The 15,569-nt window shown below is 46.0% G+C and overlaps 1 protein-coding gene across 1 annotated transcript in view; it reads right to left on the bottom strand.

Moving 5' to 3' along the window:
- LOC130474754 (discoidin, CUB and LCCL domain-containing protein 1-like) overlaps positions 1-15,569 on the bottom strand; it is a 41,955-nt gene that overhangs the window by 2,900 nt on the left and 23,486 nt on the right. The window contains exons 5-14 of the mRNA XM_056846450.1: positions 15,487-15,559; positions 13,198-13,331; positions 11,701-11,738; positions 10,975-11,169; positions 7,402-7,520; positions 6,908-7,088; positions 5,311-5,403; positions 3,501-3,594; positions 2,163-2,200; positions 1,483-1,605 (exon numbers count right to left, since the gene is read on the bottom strand). Coding sequence (XP_056702428.1) covers positions 1,483-1,605; positions 2,163-2,200; positions 3,501-3,594; positions 5,311-5,403; positions 6,908-7,088; positions 7,402-7,520; positions 10,975-11,169; positions 11,701-11,738; positions 13,198-13,331; positions 15,487-15,559 — 1,088 coding nt within the window. The remainder of the gene's footprint in view (positions 1-1,482; positions 1,606-2,162; positions 2,201-3,500; positions 3,595-5,310; positions 5,404-6,907; positions 7,089-7,401; positions 7,521-10,974; positions 11,170-11,700; positions 11,739-13,197; positions 13,332-15,486; positions 15,560-15,569) is intronic.

Here is a 15,569-nt window from a genome sequence, read left to right on the forward strand (position 1 = left end):
AGGGGAGTCGTAGCCCTTCGTAAGGCAGAAGCTGTGGCTGTTAGTTGGGTGAGACTACGGAGAGCAAAGAGGAGGGAGAGCTAAAGGTTCCTGAGGATATGTTCAAAGATGTCAATTCTATGCAGTGGCAGACACAGACCTCTAGGTAACCTTCTTTGGCCTCGCTAATCTCCCTCCTTCCTCCGGTCAAGGCACCCTCCGCCCTTCCACCTGCCGGACCTTCCAATTGCTTGTCTTCCTCCCCCCCCCTCTTTTCAAGGGCCGCGTGTTGACAGTGGCCGTGTAAGGGCTTTGGGCACATGAAGCTTCTGGGGAGGAGGGCTTAGGGCGTGTTCTAAACACTCACAGGGGGAGAAGAGTTGCGGGGGGGGGAGGGCTGATGACCGTTAATGGTTTAGAATGCCTGATGTGCCCCTCTTTCGCACTCCCCTGCCTTGTGCTCTGCTGAGGTGCTGCAAACCCTGGAGCAGCCTGGAGTTGAATGGGGCAGAGGGGAAGAGGACAGGCCCCACCCCATTTTAAAACTGGGAGTTATATTACGCTTGGCTTTGCCAAAGGCCTCGAGTAGACCTTCCCCCTCATCTGATAGGCTTGGCCTTCCCCCAAAGAGCCTGATTTTACTCCTTGGGAAATAAGGGACACACACACAAGAATGGAGGGCCGGTTCACGTGCATTATTTGGCATCAAGTCGCTTCGGACTTATGAATCAATGACCTCCAAAATGTCCTCTTGTTAACAGCCTTACTCAGGTCATGCAAACCGAGGGCCATGGCTTTCTTGATTGAGTCAGTCCATCTCATGTTGGGTCCTCCTCTTTTCCTACTGTCTTCAACGTTTCCTAGCGTTATTATCTTTTCCAGTGAGTCTTTTCCAGTGACTAAAGTACAGCAGCTTCAGTTGAGTCATTTTAGCTTCTAACAGCAAAATTACCAGATAAAGCTTTTCTTGGGCTGTACTTTATCACACCGTAAAGGAGTGTGAGGTGTGTTTAGTGTTTCCGATGTCAAAATTGTGTGTGCTGTATTTAAAAAAATGTCAGGGAAAAGGCTAGTCTGAAGAACTTTCTCCTTGGGTTGGGTTTTTATGTGTGCAGAGGGGCTGTAGGAATATTCAAACATTATAGAGAGAAAATAATGTAAAAAGGTGTAATTATTCATTAACAGTTCATAGAGGTCAACATGATTTATTCTATCATTTAAAAGAGTTGTTGATTATATATGTATATATAAAGAAAAATATGCATATAATATATGAGGGGCCTCATTTTGTATTTTTGCTTCCCTTCAAAAAAATGTAGATCCAGCCCTGGGGCATGCCAAAAAGTTCCTTTTAGCCTCACCCAAGAAGCTACTGGGTTGGCATTCGTATGCAGACTTGATACTATCAGCCTTGGACTCAGCAGGAACTTGGGGTAGTTAGCTCACCCCAAAAAATGGACCCTCCTGTTGGCTTTCAGCTAGCCTAGCACAGTTGTGACCTACCTGGTGAAAGAGCTCCATTCAGGTCTGCTGAGGCCCCTGCCCCAGGGAATGAGGCCATTTCTGAAGCAGACTGTTGCAGGCTGCGTCTGGAACAGATCTGGTTAGCCTCTGATGTTGGACAGCCTAAAGCAGAATTGAAGATCAGCAGGAGAACTCAGTGAAAAGCCTGAAGCAATTGCACTTTGGAAAAAGAACCCCAGTGTTTTGCAATATCTGTGATGAACACAGGGTATACAGTAGTCAGATGGCTCTGTTGTTTGAATGTAATTGCTAACGTGGCTCTCCATGAGCCACACAGTGAGTACCACTGATACAGGCAGAAAATTTATAAGAAACTTACAGAAAGTGCAGATCAGTGCAGCAGTGCTGGGGAAGAGAAATTTAAACTGTCCTGCCTGTCATTTGCGTAATCACAAATCCCTCTGTCCTATATTGCTCTAAGCCCCAGGAGGGGAAAAAAGACAGGTACCCAGATTTCTGATTGCGTTTTTCCCCTCCTGGGTTTTAAAGCAGCCCAGGAGAGAGGCATTTTTTCCCTGGGAAATAGTATGAGCGACAAGTTAGCCCCTCCCCCAGCCCCATAGTCCTGATCCATATTCCACCTTCTCCCACAGTCACTGTTACTGGCCAAATTACACATTTGTTGTTCTAGCTCCTCCATATGCCATTGGATGGCTTACCTTTTATGAGGCCACAGTCCTGATCTACTGCTGTCTTCCTGCCAAGGGAGAAAGAAGACCAAATGGGTTGTTGCCCAGAGGATTAGGAAACCCCCTTCCCTGCCCCCATTTGCTGCAAGAAAACAATACAGTTTTGTTGACCACTCTTTAAAGAAAAATTGTTGAAAATAACTTCTAAATTTCAGTTTGCAGAAACCCACAGGGCTACCGAGTGGCACCCAAACAATTTACACCAGGGGTGCAACAAAACAGACAATGTCTTGTGCACACTTGGGGCATGAACATGCAAGGCATTCCTTGACGGCTTCCCAATGGCTCCTGCAAACTTATTTTTAAACGGGATTGGAGGCAATCTCCTTGTGGTGAGAACCTAAGTAAATGCTGGGCTTTAATATGCTATATTTTTAATGTCCCCAGAGTTAGATAGTTTGAACGATTTTTATACTTTTATAATTACTTTTTTAGATATATTATATCGCATTCGATCAGTATTTAGGCTTGTTATATGTTACTGTAATTGACCAAGTTTATCTCTCAATTGAAATTGCCATATTGTTTTTGTATATCAAACGGTTTACCCTTCCCTTTTTTCCTTTTTGTATCCCCTTAATTATAAAATAAAAAATTTTTTTTTAAAAAAAAAGCTCTGCTCACGACCTGAGTTCGACCCCGATGGAAGTCAGGTTCAGGTAGCCGGCTCAAGGTTGACTCAGCCTTCCATCCTTCCGCGGATGGTAAAATGAGTACCCAGCTTGCTGGAGGTAAAGGGAAGATGACTGGGAAGGCAATGGCAAACCAGCCTGTAAACATAGTCTGCCTAGTAAATGTCGGGATGTGACGTCACCCCATGGGTCAGTAATGACTCAGCGCTTGCACTACCTTTACCTTTTTTAAACTGAGGGTTTCTCTCCCCCCCCCCCCGTTTTTATGGTCTGCTAGCCCATGGACTGTTTGGGTACACTGTTTTCAGATGCTGAATCTTGTTTTATGCTGACTTTATGTCCTCCCCATCTCCTGCTTGTTCCTATAGCTTGTTTTATCATTAGTAATTCTTTTTAAAAATTGTTTAATTGTATTGTTTTTACTTTGTGAGTTGCCTCAAGCAGGTCTCTGGAGAGAAGCCGTGTGAATTTTACAAATAAATGTCAGCCTCTTTGTGAAGACTGTTTGGACTAAAATCTTTCTTTGCTCCAAATTTGGTATTCCTTTTGTGTTCGTATCAACAGAAGATTCTAGGAAGGATACACAGTGTTCCTTGTGAGGTCTCCTCCATGCCAAGGTTAGGTTTGGAGGAGATTCCCCCCTCCCGACTCCCTAAGGAAGGGGAAATTTACTTACCTCTTCTTCTTAAGGCAGAGGAAAGCCAGCAGCAGAAGGGCAGAGGAGATAAGAACAAATCCCCCAATCAGCAACATCACCAGTAGTGGAGGACCTGGGTAAGAAGGGAGGCGTCAGAAAAAGGAAAATCCTAGATTTCTGGCCCTGGGCCCTTAAAGCTGCACTCAGGAAACAGGAATGAAACCCAATATTAAGGAGTTGGCTGATGGCTTACTGGGCTCAAGTCTCATTAATTGTATGCTTCATATCTGTGCATCATATCTCTGTAAATCAAGTTGCTTGGTCTGGAATGCTGTTCTGATGTCCTAATTTTTTTTTACTGGGGGGCATTCAATGGTTGTGTTGCAAAACTGGTAGGTCGTAGTGGATTAAAAGGTAAGAACTGCAGAATAAAACCCCTCTCCGGTGCATATATTTTGCTAAGTCTTTATCCACTTGGGACCAAAGACATTCTTTGCATTGGTGACTAAATCATGGAACGAGCTTAAATCTTTTAAGAATGTAAAGCAGGAAATATTGGTTGGTTTGTATAACATGCAAGTGGATCTCTCATTGTAGTTGTGATCATAACTAACCGAGAACAATCAAAGAGGAGAAAGAGTGGTGAGGAAGTTATGAAAAATAGTACCAAAGAAGAAATAGAGTGGCAGGAGCTGGGGGGGGGGCATGGTTACTCTCTTTAAGTATTTGAAGGGCTGTCAGAGGAGGCCCTGGGAGCTGTTCCTGTTGGCAGCAGAGGATAAGATTCACAATAATGGGTTTAAATTATGGGTGGAAAGGTACCGGCTGAATATATAGGGGAAAAAATTTGCAGTTAAGAGTTGTAAACAAAAAGTCTAAACAGTGAGCAAAGAGAATGGGTTAGAAGCTTTCTCCTTGCTGCACTAGTTTGCTGTTTGAAGAGAGTTGTTCATAGGAAGGAACAGTCAAATATGAAATCCATCGGCCATACTTCTGCAGTCCATGTGACTACCCCAAGTTTCTGTCACATGTGTAGGCCAGGTTTGAGATTCTTTAGTGCAGCCCCCCCCCCCCACCTTTTTGAGCCTGTGGACTTTAGAATTTTGACACAGCGTGGTGGGCGCAACCACACAATGGCTGCCACAGGAAGCGCAGCCAGGTACACAATGGTTGCAGCAGCTTACTTTCTGTCACAGAGTGAAGATCCTTGTGCAGTGGTGGCAGCTGCCGCCAAAGAAGCATTTTAAAAAATCTACACAGCCAATCAAACATCCAGTGGCCAGTCAGAAGCCTTGCTGGGCAAAAAGCCCCACCTGGCCCCATCCACTTTCTAAAAACACTTGGCAGGCACCTTGGGATCCCTGGTTAGCAAGACATGTCAGAGCTCTCACCAGGTAGTTTCTGCACACAGCCCCTGTGCCCACGGTGTTCCCCAGACAGTAGTCAGAGGTGGTATTCAGAAGGCTGGCTGACAAACTTTATAACAAGCCTGAGTAAAAGAAAAGTCTTAAACTGGAGTCCAAACCTCAACAGTGCCAGCTGCGTATATGCCACAACCCAGGAGCCACAGCAAAAAAAGACCCTGGCTCTGGTACCCTGAACCTGATCTTGGGCCACGTATGGCTGTTAGGATGTAGTGGCCATTCACACAAGGTGTGCATGTGTGTGTTTTTGCATGCATGTGTGTGTTGTATATCCGAGGTGGGCTGGGCTGATAGGAGTCCACTCATGTCTGATGTTTGCAACATAGTAAGCATCCCTTGACTGCAATGGGAGAAGGCAAAACAAGCATTCCTGCTCTGCATGAGGAAAAGCTGATTCTTAGAAATGGAATTTAAGAAGCACTTACCTCTTTTCTCAGAATTGATTACTATTCCAGGGTTTGGGGTGAAAACGGTTGGCGTGCTGGTCAGGACAGGAAGCCCCTTGGGGCCACTGTGGACTGCAAAAAAAGGGAGTACGTGAGAACTCTTAACATGTTCTGCCTCAGGCACTGTGGAGTGGGCTACTGGCTGGGCACATTTTCATGACACATTCTACATTTTTGCTTGGTTCTTGTGCATACAAGTGGTCTTTGTCACTGTAGTCAATAAATACTTTACAGTTAAGCAAACGAAGGTGACAAATTTGGTGCTGTGCCCATAATACAATACATTATGCTGCTGAAAAATTTTTTTGCACATATTTTCTCGAGATAATTTAGTTTGGCTTTATGGCCCCATGCTTGGACCTCAAGAAGCTCCCCTTTTTTGTCTTTTGAAACTTCCCCATCATTGCCCACATCCTTTCTGGGCTACTTTGACCACCTTAAGGACCAGAAAATTGGGGGCTGGGGGGTAAAAGTAAGCTAAAGTTTGCACAGTACTGAATTCTGTGTCCAGAACTTGCAGAGTAGGAATGGGAGAACATATAGGAATGTAAATATTGTGAAGCTGACTAAAAGCTATGTCTGCAGGCACCAGAGGGCCTTTGACGCAGCTCTCTTTGTTTGGGATTGGCCACCCCTGGTCCTCATTGGCCCTGTGCGGCTCTTTGTGGTTTGTACTTGCTGAGACCTGAGCGAGAACAACTCAACACAGCCAAGGATAAAAGAAATGGACTGTGCTCTTTCAAGCCATTTGCTGCTGTGCCAGCATCATGTTGTGGGAAATCTGAGTTAATCATCTCAGAACGTTAGGGGAGAGCAACCAAAGTCCCTCACCATGCCTGCACAGAAAGTGCACTGTGGGAAAATTTTGAATGAGGGGCCATGAGAAAACCATGAGCTCGTTTCCCATGCTGTCTCCCACTAGCATCCTGCTTGTCAGAAAATGAGAGTTCATTCCAGAAGACCTGGCAGCATCATGAACTCCCAGACTCCTATAGGAAACGTAGTGTGACTCTTACATGAGAGCCTCTCCACTGCCTCCAAAAGTGGGATATCATCCCAGAGTAGGGTTGCCATCTCCAGGTTGGGAAATAGGTGGAGATTTTGGGGGTGGAGTCTGAGGAGGGCCGGGGTCTGGAGAGGGGAGGGACTTCAATGTCATAGAGTCCAATTGCCAAAGCGACCATTTTCTCCAGGGGAACTGATGTCTATTGCCTGGAGATCAGTTGTAATAGCGGGAGATCTCCAGCCACCACCTGGTGATTGGCAACCCTATCCCAGAGCAACTTTCCATTGTCAAGCAGGAACAAGAAAGGCCTTTGCTTGGAACCAGGCTTCCTGCAAGGATGTGGACCAGTTCCTGATGACAGACTTGATGTGGCTGCTTCCCCCTTGCCCTTCAATGGCATGCATTAGCATTCCAGGTGACCTGTGGCTTGTGCGTGTATGGGTTTGCATGCGAACACATGAAAGTGTCCCTTAGCAACAGGGAAATTGACATGATCTCCCTAAAGGAAGATGAGCCAGTTGATGTTAATCAAAGAGTATCAAGCGGAATATGCAGGTTAATGTTCCTTACTTCCATTATTGCTGTATGGGTGCAGTGCCTTGACGCGTGCCGCCTGGCATCCCAACAGCTCCACTTTTAGCGCAACCTTCTGGTTCCAGCTTTGGGGTGTGATGCGCAGGTAACGGGCCAGGATTGGTGGGATGAAAGTGTTGGAGACCTCTTGGTGGCTGTCACTGTTTCCTTCAAAGACCTGGGAGGAAGGGGAAGAAGGGTTATGCAAAACTTTAATGGTGTCTGTTTATTGCAGGTTTGGGTGGCCTCAACGTGCCTCAGGGCTGTGCAGAGAAGGGATGGGGGTTTAACACTTCAGCTTCCATCTTGGCTTCATTATTTGAAACTGGACTCCCTGTTCTGTTTTTAGCATTTTAAAGGGAAAATGTATTTTAAAGGACACATTTCCTTCTTTAAAATGTTAATAGCAGAGCAGGGGAGACTGCTTTGAATACCAACTATTAGCCATTTCTGCCCCAACAGAACCACTTCCCAATATTTATCAGTCTCACCTTTTCTTCTCCGTTGCTGGACTTATAGACTTTCCAGTTCTTTCCATCCCGGCTAGAAAGGACTCGGTAAGACTTTATGTAGTAGTTATATTTATGAGATGACCCTCTCGTTATAATCCCTGGAACAATAAATGGTTAAATTTGTATCTAAAAAACCATGAGAATGGCACATAAGCAAGCTAGCTTGATATAGTGGCAAGACCAGGGAATCCTGGGTTCAAACCCCACTCAGTCCTCAAGTTCATTAACAGCACAATCCTAAACAGAGTTACACTCTTCAAAGTCCATTAACTTCAATAGACATAGAAAGGAGTGTAAGTGAACTTAAACCAGCAAGGGTCTGTTGGCCTAACTCTCCTGATGAGATTGATGTAAAAAATGTTGGGGAGAATCATGGGGAGAGCCTGTGCTTGGATGCCTTTACTGTTGGTCTCTCTGTGGCTCGGTGGCAGAGCATCTGCTTGGCATGCAGAAGGTCCCAGGTTCAATCCCCGGCATCTCCAGTTAAAGGGACAAGGCAAGTAGGTGATGTGAAAGACCCCTGCCTGAGACCCTGGACAGCAGCTGCCGGTCTGAGTAGACAATACTGACTTTAATGGACCAAGGGTCTGATTCAGTATAAGGCAGCTTCATGTGTTCATGTGACATGAATTTGTATACAAAAAAGCAGCTGTCCTACTAAGTCTGACAAGAGGTCCATTTAGGCTAGCAGCAGTGGCTTCAGCTGACAAGAGATGTCCAGCAGAGATGCCAGGCACTGAACCGTTCCAGAGCCCCTCCCCTCCATGCTTTGCCTTTGAACTGCGGTTTCTCCTTAAGGAACCAGGAGGAAGAATAATGGGAAACATGCCACCCCTTCACATCCAGAGAGGACAGAAGCTGAATGTTGCCAGGGAAATATAATTTCCCCAGGACAGCACAGGTAACACCACAATGATTTAAGCCTAGGCATTTTGCTCAGAACCATCCAGAGAGGTCATACTCGGAGCAGGAATATGAACCTAGATCTCTCTGAACCAAGCCAAATGCAGCATTGATTTGTTTTAAAATTGCCTTTTCACCAATTCTGGCCTTCAGGGGCGTTTACAAAATCCACAACAGCAACAAAAATCAATGAATTAAAACAGCCATAACAGCAAATCTTTTTAGTGCACCAGGAATTGGTTACCTACAGTGGCGGCGGAAGGGCGGGGACGGGACCAGGAGCGACAAGATATATTAGTAAGCTCGGGGAGGGGAGTGGACAGAACTAGGCCACAACTTCAAAAGGGTCTTATCTAGACAGAGGCCAACCCTATTTCCCCAGCCCTGGTACCCTAGTCTAGATTAGGCCTTCAAATTGTGCCACCAGAGCTTGGAAATAGGGCTTGCTACCAGGAGTTTTGTATGGGGGAGGTTCAAGAAGCAAAAAAGGGTGTGCGTCTTGTTGCTAAAGGAGCTGTGATAGTAGGTAACATCAGGGGAAAGCCTGGGCCCTCCAGGACAGGTGGTTGTTGGCCAGGATGCTGGACTAGATGGACCAGTGGTCTGTTCCACCAGGGTGATTATGAGGTTCTTATGGCCCTCCCTGCCACTGCTTCTAGGGAACTGATTACAGATCCCCAGTATTGGGTTCTAAGGGCCTCAGCATCCCATGTGGTTTGACCCTTCATGAGAGGTAGGGTTGCCATCTCCCTTTGCTCCACCGGCAGGAGCTTTTTGGGGGCATGGCTTTAGGCGCAGGATGCGTGCGCGTGCCTGGCGTGACACGCACGCCGCGCCTACGTCACTTCCAGGTTTGCCCAGAAGTGATGCAGATGCTCTGGCAATCTCCACCAAAACTCTATGGTTTTCATAGAGTTTCGGCGGAGATTGCTAGAGCGTCCGCGTTGCTTCTGGGCAAACTGGAGCTTCCGGGCAAACCAGTAGGCATGGAGTACGGTGCTTGCGGCGTGCACCCCCCTACTGGGGGTCTTTTTTTGCCTGTGACCCTCAGCTGGTCGGTGGGCAGCCCAGTGGATTGGTGGGATTTTGCCTGCCACCACCGGACAGTTGGCAACCCTAATGAGTGGACTAAGGAGCATGATTTCCTTTCTTTAGATTTTGAGATGACAAGAATGTAACAATTCACAGTGGGTAGCTGTGTTAGTCTGTCTGCAGTAGTAGAAAAGGGCAAGAGTCCAGTAGCACCTTAAAGACTAACAAAAATATTTTCTGGTAGGATGTAACAGGAGTTCCTCAGCTTTCCTCTGGGTTGCCAACCTCCAGGTGGAGCCTGGAGATCTTCCAGAATCGAAGCTGATCTCCAGGCAACAGAGATCACTCCCCCTGTAGAAAATGTCTGCTATGGACGGTGGACTGGATCCTGCTGAAGCCACTCCCACTACCCCCAGGCTCCACCCCCAAACCACCAGGGATTTCCCAACCTGCAGCTGGCAATCCTATCATGGCCAGCAAGAACCTGTCCCTGAACAGTTTTCAGGCTTTGACTGTTTTACCCATGTTGCCTTGCTCTGCCAAGCGCCAGACAGGGCAGGGATCAGATAACCCCCTCTCCCCCCTGGGTCCCTTTCCTGCATTCCACCCAGCCGCACAAAGCCTCTTTTTTCCGCCTCGCCAATGAACAAGAGCATTCTGACGTGGCCTCACAAAAAGCCGCCATTCCTCCTCAGGCTTCTGGAAAACCACACACAGAAAGTGGATTTGCCGTGACATAACATTCAACTTGTTCAGGGCGACGGCAGGGTCTCTGAGGCAACAGAGGCAGGAGAGGAAGGAATGAGGCGACCGGTGAAGGACAAGGAACGGCCAAAAAGGAAGGAGAGAATACAAATGGGGCAAGATGAGTGTTTAGAAAAACATTACAGGCTCTGAAAATTATGCTTGTAAATAACAGGCATGTAGCCACCAGTGCAGGTCCGGACCACTATGCAAGGGGAATTATTTTTCAACTGTTTCACCTAAAAGCATTTTCCTGACCTGAAATGGCCCTGCAGCATGGCTTTGCCCCATGGGGCAAATGTACAGGCCCTCCCTATGTGCCCCATCTTCAGAAGTGAGGTGGATATCCATCAGAGAGGGCCTGTACAGAGAGAATTTTTGGAATAGATTCATAATCTTTGGAATGGCTCCTCATCTTGCCCCCTCCGTTGCTTGTCTGGTTTTAAGCAGCAGATTTTTTAAAAAAAAGAAAAATTTACCCATCAGAACATAAGTAGAAGCTGCTGGATTATTAAAATAATGATGAATACAAATTAACTACTCCAGCGGGGTGCAAATAAAGGTCCAAGCAGACATTGTAGAGATCACAGATCCCTGCCTGTTTTTACAGTCAAATAGTGGACATGCACACCCCTGGAACGGGGCCACACGTGAAAAGGAGAAGGGGCTTAACCCCTCTGCTCCTGCATAGTTTTGCAAATGGAAACCAGCCCTTCTGTGCTGTTATTAGCCCTATAAAGGAAATTGAGGGTTCCCATAGCTGTACTTTGACTTTAAAAGATGCTGGAGGGATCCAGTCCCGAATCTGTCGTCGTTTTGTATGTTTTGAGAAGTTTGTTTGGAAAAGGGGAAAGTTGCTCGATACTTACTGACCTGTGACGTTTCTCCTTCCGCCCAAATCTACCTCCAGCCACTCTTGTGTAGAGCCCTGATCTGCTGCCCAGGAGATCCCACCGCTACTAAAAGCAGCGCGTTCGGCTGTCCAGGCCTGATTTCCCCCCATGGTGTTCTGTTCATGCCAGTAGGATGATGCATTGAAGCGGGATGCTTCCAGGACTCCATCACAGTCTGAAAAAGGAAGCAAAGGGACCTGCATTCTTTGTTCACAACATCTTTGTGAGGGAGTCCCAATGGTTTCAGTTTTTCTGAAATATTTTTGTGCTGTTGTTGCTACAAAATACAGAGAAAGGCATCACCTCTAACAAGGACCAAATGGCAAAACTAACCTGCCAGTGCAAAGAAAAAACATGCAGCAGCAGATGGGAGGTTTGAGTAAAAGCCAAAAAGATATGCTGTAGACAGAGCCAGTATTGTATAGTGGTTAGAGCACTAGACTTGGTCTAGGGAAGCCTGGGTTTGAAGCCCCTCCTGGATGCCACAAAGTTTATTAAGTGACCTTGGTCTGGTCATTCCCTCTCCCAGCCTAACCTACCTTACAAGATAAGAGGGAAAACAGGGTTACGGTAAGTTGGAATTAGCCCCTGCTTGAATCACAAAGATGAGCTGGGGAACACCCCATCCATGTACGCCCCCCTGAGCTCCTTGAGATAATGGTGGGATATAAACGAGAGAAGAATTAAAACCAGTATAATGACAAACCTTTGTGAAAGATGAGCCGTTTTTCAGATAAGGGTCCCCTATTTCAAATGAGAAGAAGAGGGAGACGGTAAAATGCCTTGGACTGCAAACACAAGTATTGACTGTTTTTGATCACTCAAAGGATTTCTTCAGACTGCCTTCATCATTCATTGAATAAAGAGACTAGTGGACTTCTCGTAGTGGCCCCTTTTGCCTCCCCACGGAGGTCTGACCGGCTGTTTCCCTCATCAAGCCAAAACTCTACTCTTTTTAAATTACAAGTGAATAGCATTTTCCCCTTACCTTTTAAATCATAATTTATAAAAACTTGTAATAAATAAATATATATCATTTTATCATTGCAACTGTTTTTTTAAGCCTATTATTATTCATTCCATGCTGTCCTGTTTCTGGCTGGCTAATTTTGTTTAATTGTGTTTTTACATTTTAATTGATGTAAAACTGCTTAATGGAAAACTGGCATGCAGCTATTTTAAATTAAATCAAATCATAACAGCTGTTTGTTCAGAGGTCGTGTATCTCTTAATTCCTGACACTGGTGACAACTGACAAGGGGACTCCCTGATCAGGGACTTTCCAGAGACCTCTGGATGGCTGCTAATGGAAACAGGATACTGTGCTGGTTAAATCCTTAGTATGCCTGAGCAGGATTAGATTAAACTACGTCAGTAAATAATTAATCAGCATATTTAATTCTCAAAATGGCCCCATCTGTGGATACTTAAATCTGGAGACTGGGACCATGGCCAGACAGGAGAATGAAGTACGTTTCTCTGGGTTTCCATTGCGGAGAGAGTCAGGGTATAAATAAAGTAAATAAAAATATAGATGAAGATGGGGGGTATATAAAACTAGGTTGATTATTAGGTGGGAAGGACAAAGGGAAGTAAGGGAAGGTGAGGATATGGGGGCTGTGAGAAGGAGGGAAAAAGGAAACAGTGCAGGGAGGGGAATACCAGGGAAAGTGTGGTATCGCCCACAAGCCCTTGTGGTTCCCCTTTGTGCAATATAGCCTGACTTGGCCAGCACCACACAACTGGGCCCAGCTCAGCCAGCACTGCAAAATGGGCCCAACCTGGTGACTGGCACTGTGCAACTTGGCTACAGTTTTCCTGGGAACAGGCTGCCAGGGGAAGAGAAAGAAAGCTGAAGACAAGGTATATTGGCTGGTGGATGGGAAGGAGAGAAAGAAGCAGGAAAAGAGAAGAAGCTATGAGGGCTTTCAGTAAAGGGAAAGGAAAAATAGCAGGGGAAGGGAAAATGAGATCTCCCTACAGGTCCTTGAGGGTCCCCCACTCGTTCTGTCTAAATGCTACATACATTTTATATAATTGCTGGGGGTGTCCACTGGTATTTTGTTCTTTGGAGAAACTCCACTTATTGGTGATGTGTCAACTCCACTTATTGGTAATGAGTGTCCCTAAACTTAAATAGCACATAAAAATTGGGATCCTGAACTTGCTGTTTGATTGTTGGTTAATCCAGTTGACCGCTTACCTTTTTGAGTAGAGTCCGTTAGCAAAGGACGATTCGTACAGAGTGATCCCCTTTCCTTGTGATAACGTCACCTGTCCTCCCTGTTCATCTAAGATCATGCCCGCATGGACAGCAGCTTTGCAAAGAACTGAGGTCTGGAGGGAATTAATATGAGACAGTGGCCATTTATGCAGGGTCAATTTTGATGCTCGCTCAAAGCTGTTTTTTTAAATGCGACCTTTAAAATGCCTATTCACAGGCCGATGAAAAAGGAGATATTCCACCCCCCACTTGCCTGCTCCTTCATTCCTGTTTGCATAGCCATTAGCAACCACTGTGTACATAGCTAACGCGCAGCTGTAATTCTGCATGGTTCCTTGAGAGGATTCTTCATGGCGGGAGCAGAGCAAACACAAAAGGTCGCGTTAAAGAAATGCAAAGCAGGTATGCACCGGCTTCGCAGTCACTTCCTGAATGGTGGTTCAGCGTGAAAAACTCAAGAACAAATATGCAGGGCAATTCAGCCTGGAACGCGCTGCTAATTACCAAACATAAATGGCCAGTGAAAGAAATCAAAAATAAGCAGGAGTCTTGTGGCACCATAAAGGTTTGCATGAGCTATCTCTTGGATTATGTCTGTTCTCTTAGCTGTGTTGCTAAGCTAGCTCCCAAAGTTAGCCAAATCAGGCTAGATCCTGGAAGTTCCATGACTGGAGCAATTAAGCATGCAGGGGTTTGATTTGGATCAGGACCATGGCACGGGGAGAGGGTGGGTTTAAGACTTCCTCCCTGCACTATTTTTCCCAACTCAAAACAGCTCAGGTGCACTGCTGTTTGCCCCACTGGGAAAACTAAAAAGTACAGATATGCTTTCCTGCTGTTGCCACCACCGCCATTTTGTGAGGAGGGTGTGTGGCGTGGTCCCATTCATCTGCAGCCACGTGACTACAGCTCTGCTCCCCATTCTTGGGGACTGAGCCGTGGGGGGGGGGAAGCTACCCCAATATGAGAGCTAAGTGGTGAAAGAAGCATAAGCGCAGGGTGAAGCAAAAATAAGAAAGATGAAGCAGAGGTCCAATGAGACATCTCCTACAGTGCTACTGAAGCTGTAGAACAGAGCGTGGAAAAGCGGAGCTTGGGAAGCTGACTTCCAGACAATGCCTGCTATTGGATGCTACTGTTGGAAGACTCCTTGTCTATCTTCAGCAAGTTCCATCTGGAAGCCTAAGAGTGGTGATCTATAAAGGGAGGTACCCCTGAGCTTTACTATTCTGAACAGGTTCTCTTCTTTGCAGAGTGATGTAATGATTGTATAAAATAAAGCCAGTTTTGGGAATTCAGTATGCCATCTGTTTTCCCCAGTAATGAAAGTTGGATATTTAGTAAAAGATTTTGATGAGACCAAAAACAAAACAAAAAGTACAGATACGAGTACTTGAATAGTTGCCCCAAAAGGGCAAGTAACATCAGCGTGGTGTAGTGGTTAAGAGCAGTGGTTTGGAGCGGTGGACTCTAATCTGGAGAACCGGGTTTGATTCCCCACTCCTCTACATGAGCGGCGGAGGCTTATCTGGTGAACTGGATTTGTTTCCCCGCTCCTACACATGAAACCAGCTGGGTGACCTTGGGCTAGTCACAGCTCTCTTCGAGCTCTCTCAGCCCCACCTAGCTCACAGGGTGTCTGTTATGGGGAGGGGAAGGAAGCCGGTTTGAGTCTCCCTTAAGTGGTACAGAAAGTTGGCATATAAAAACCAACTCTTCTTCTTCTACATCAGTTTCAGGTCAAGAAGGGAAGAAAGGCTTTCTCCTTTTGCCATGGTCCTGACTGAAATTACGTTATGAAGTCCATGAAGTTGTGCTTAATGCAGTATCATCAGCAAGGTTAATACCTGCCCAGAACTGGACAAAAAATATAATCCTGGAGAAGGAGGAGTGGCTGGAGAAGCTGACAGAGTGTATTTGTCTGAGGAAACTCACCTGCCTTTTACATGGCCAAAAGTCCAAAAAGTTTGAAATATGGAATGTGTTATTTTTGTCTCGAACTTGCAGTTAGTTCGAGCTCGTATATTTTGATGTCGATGGGTTCAGTAATTTGGGTCCTAGACCCTTGTTTTTATTTGGTTTATTTTAATAAAGTATAAAATAAAATTAAAAATGAAATTACGTGGTAATGGCTTAAAAAAAGAAGAAGCTGAGAGCTCTGATGGTAGACCTGCCGGTGCTCCATCCCTTTGTTCAACCGGACCCTAAAGATACCACTCAGCAAGCAAAGCATGATTTGAAAGCACAGGTTGACAGTGCTGTACTCACATCTCGGTAGCCTTGCTTCATGTTGCCCCAGATGTCTCCTGGCACTTCCTTGCAGCCTGCGGGACAGTACACTCTGCGGCAGA

This window comes from Euleptes europaea, chromosome 3 (assembly GCF_029931775.1).
Source record: "Euleptes europaea isolate rEulEur1 chromosome 3, rEulEur1.hap1, whole genome shotgun sequence".
Taxonomy (NCBI): Eukaryota; Metazoa; Chordata; class Lepidosauria; order Squamata; family Sphaerodactylidae; genus Euleptes; species Euleptes europaea.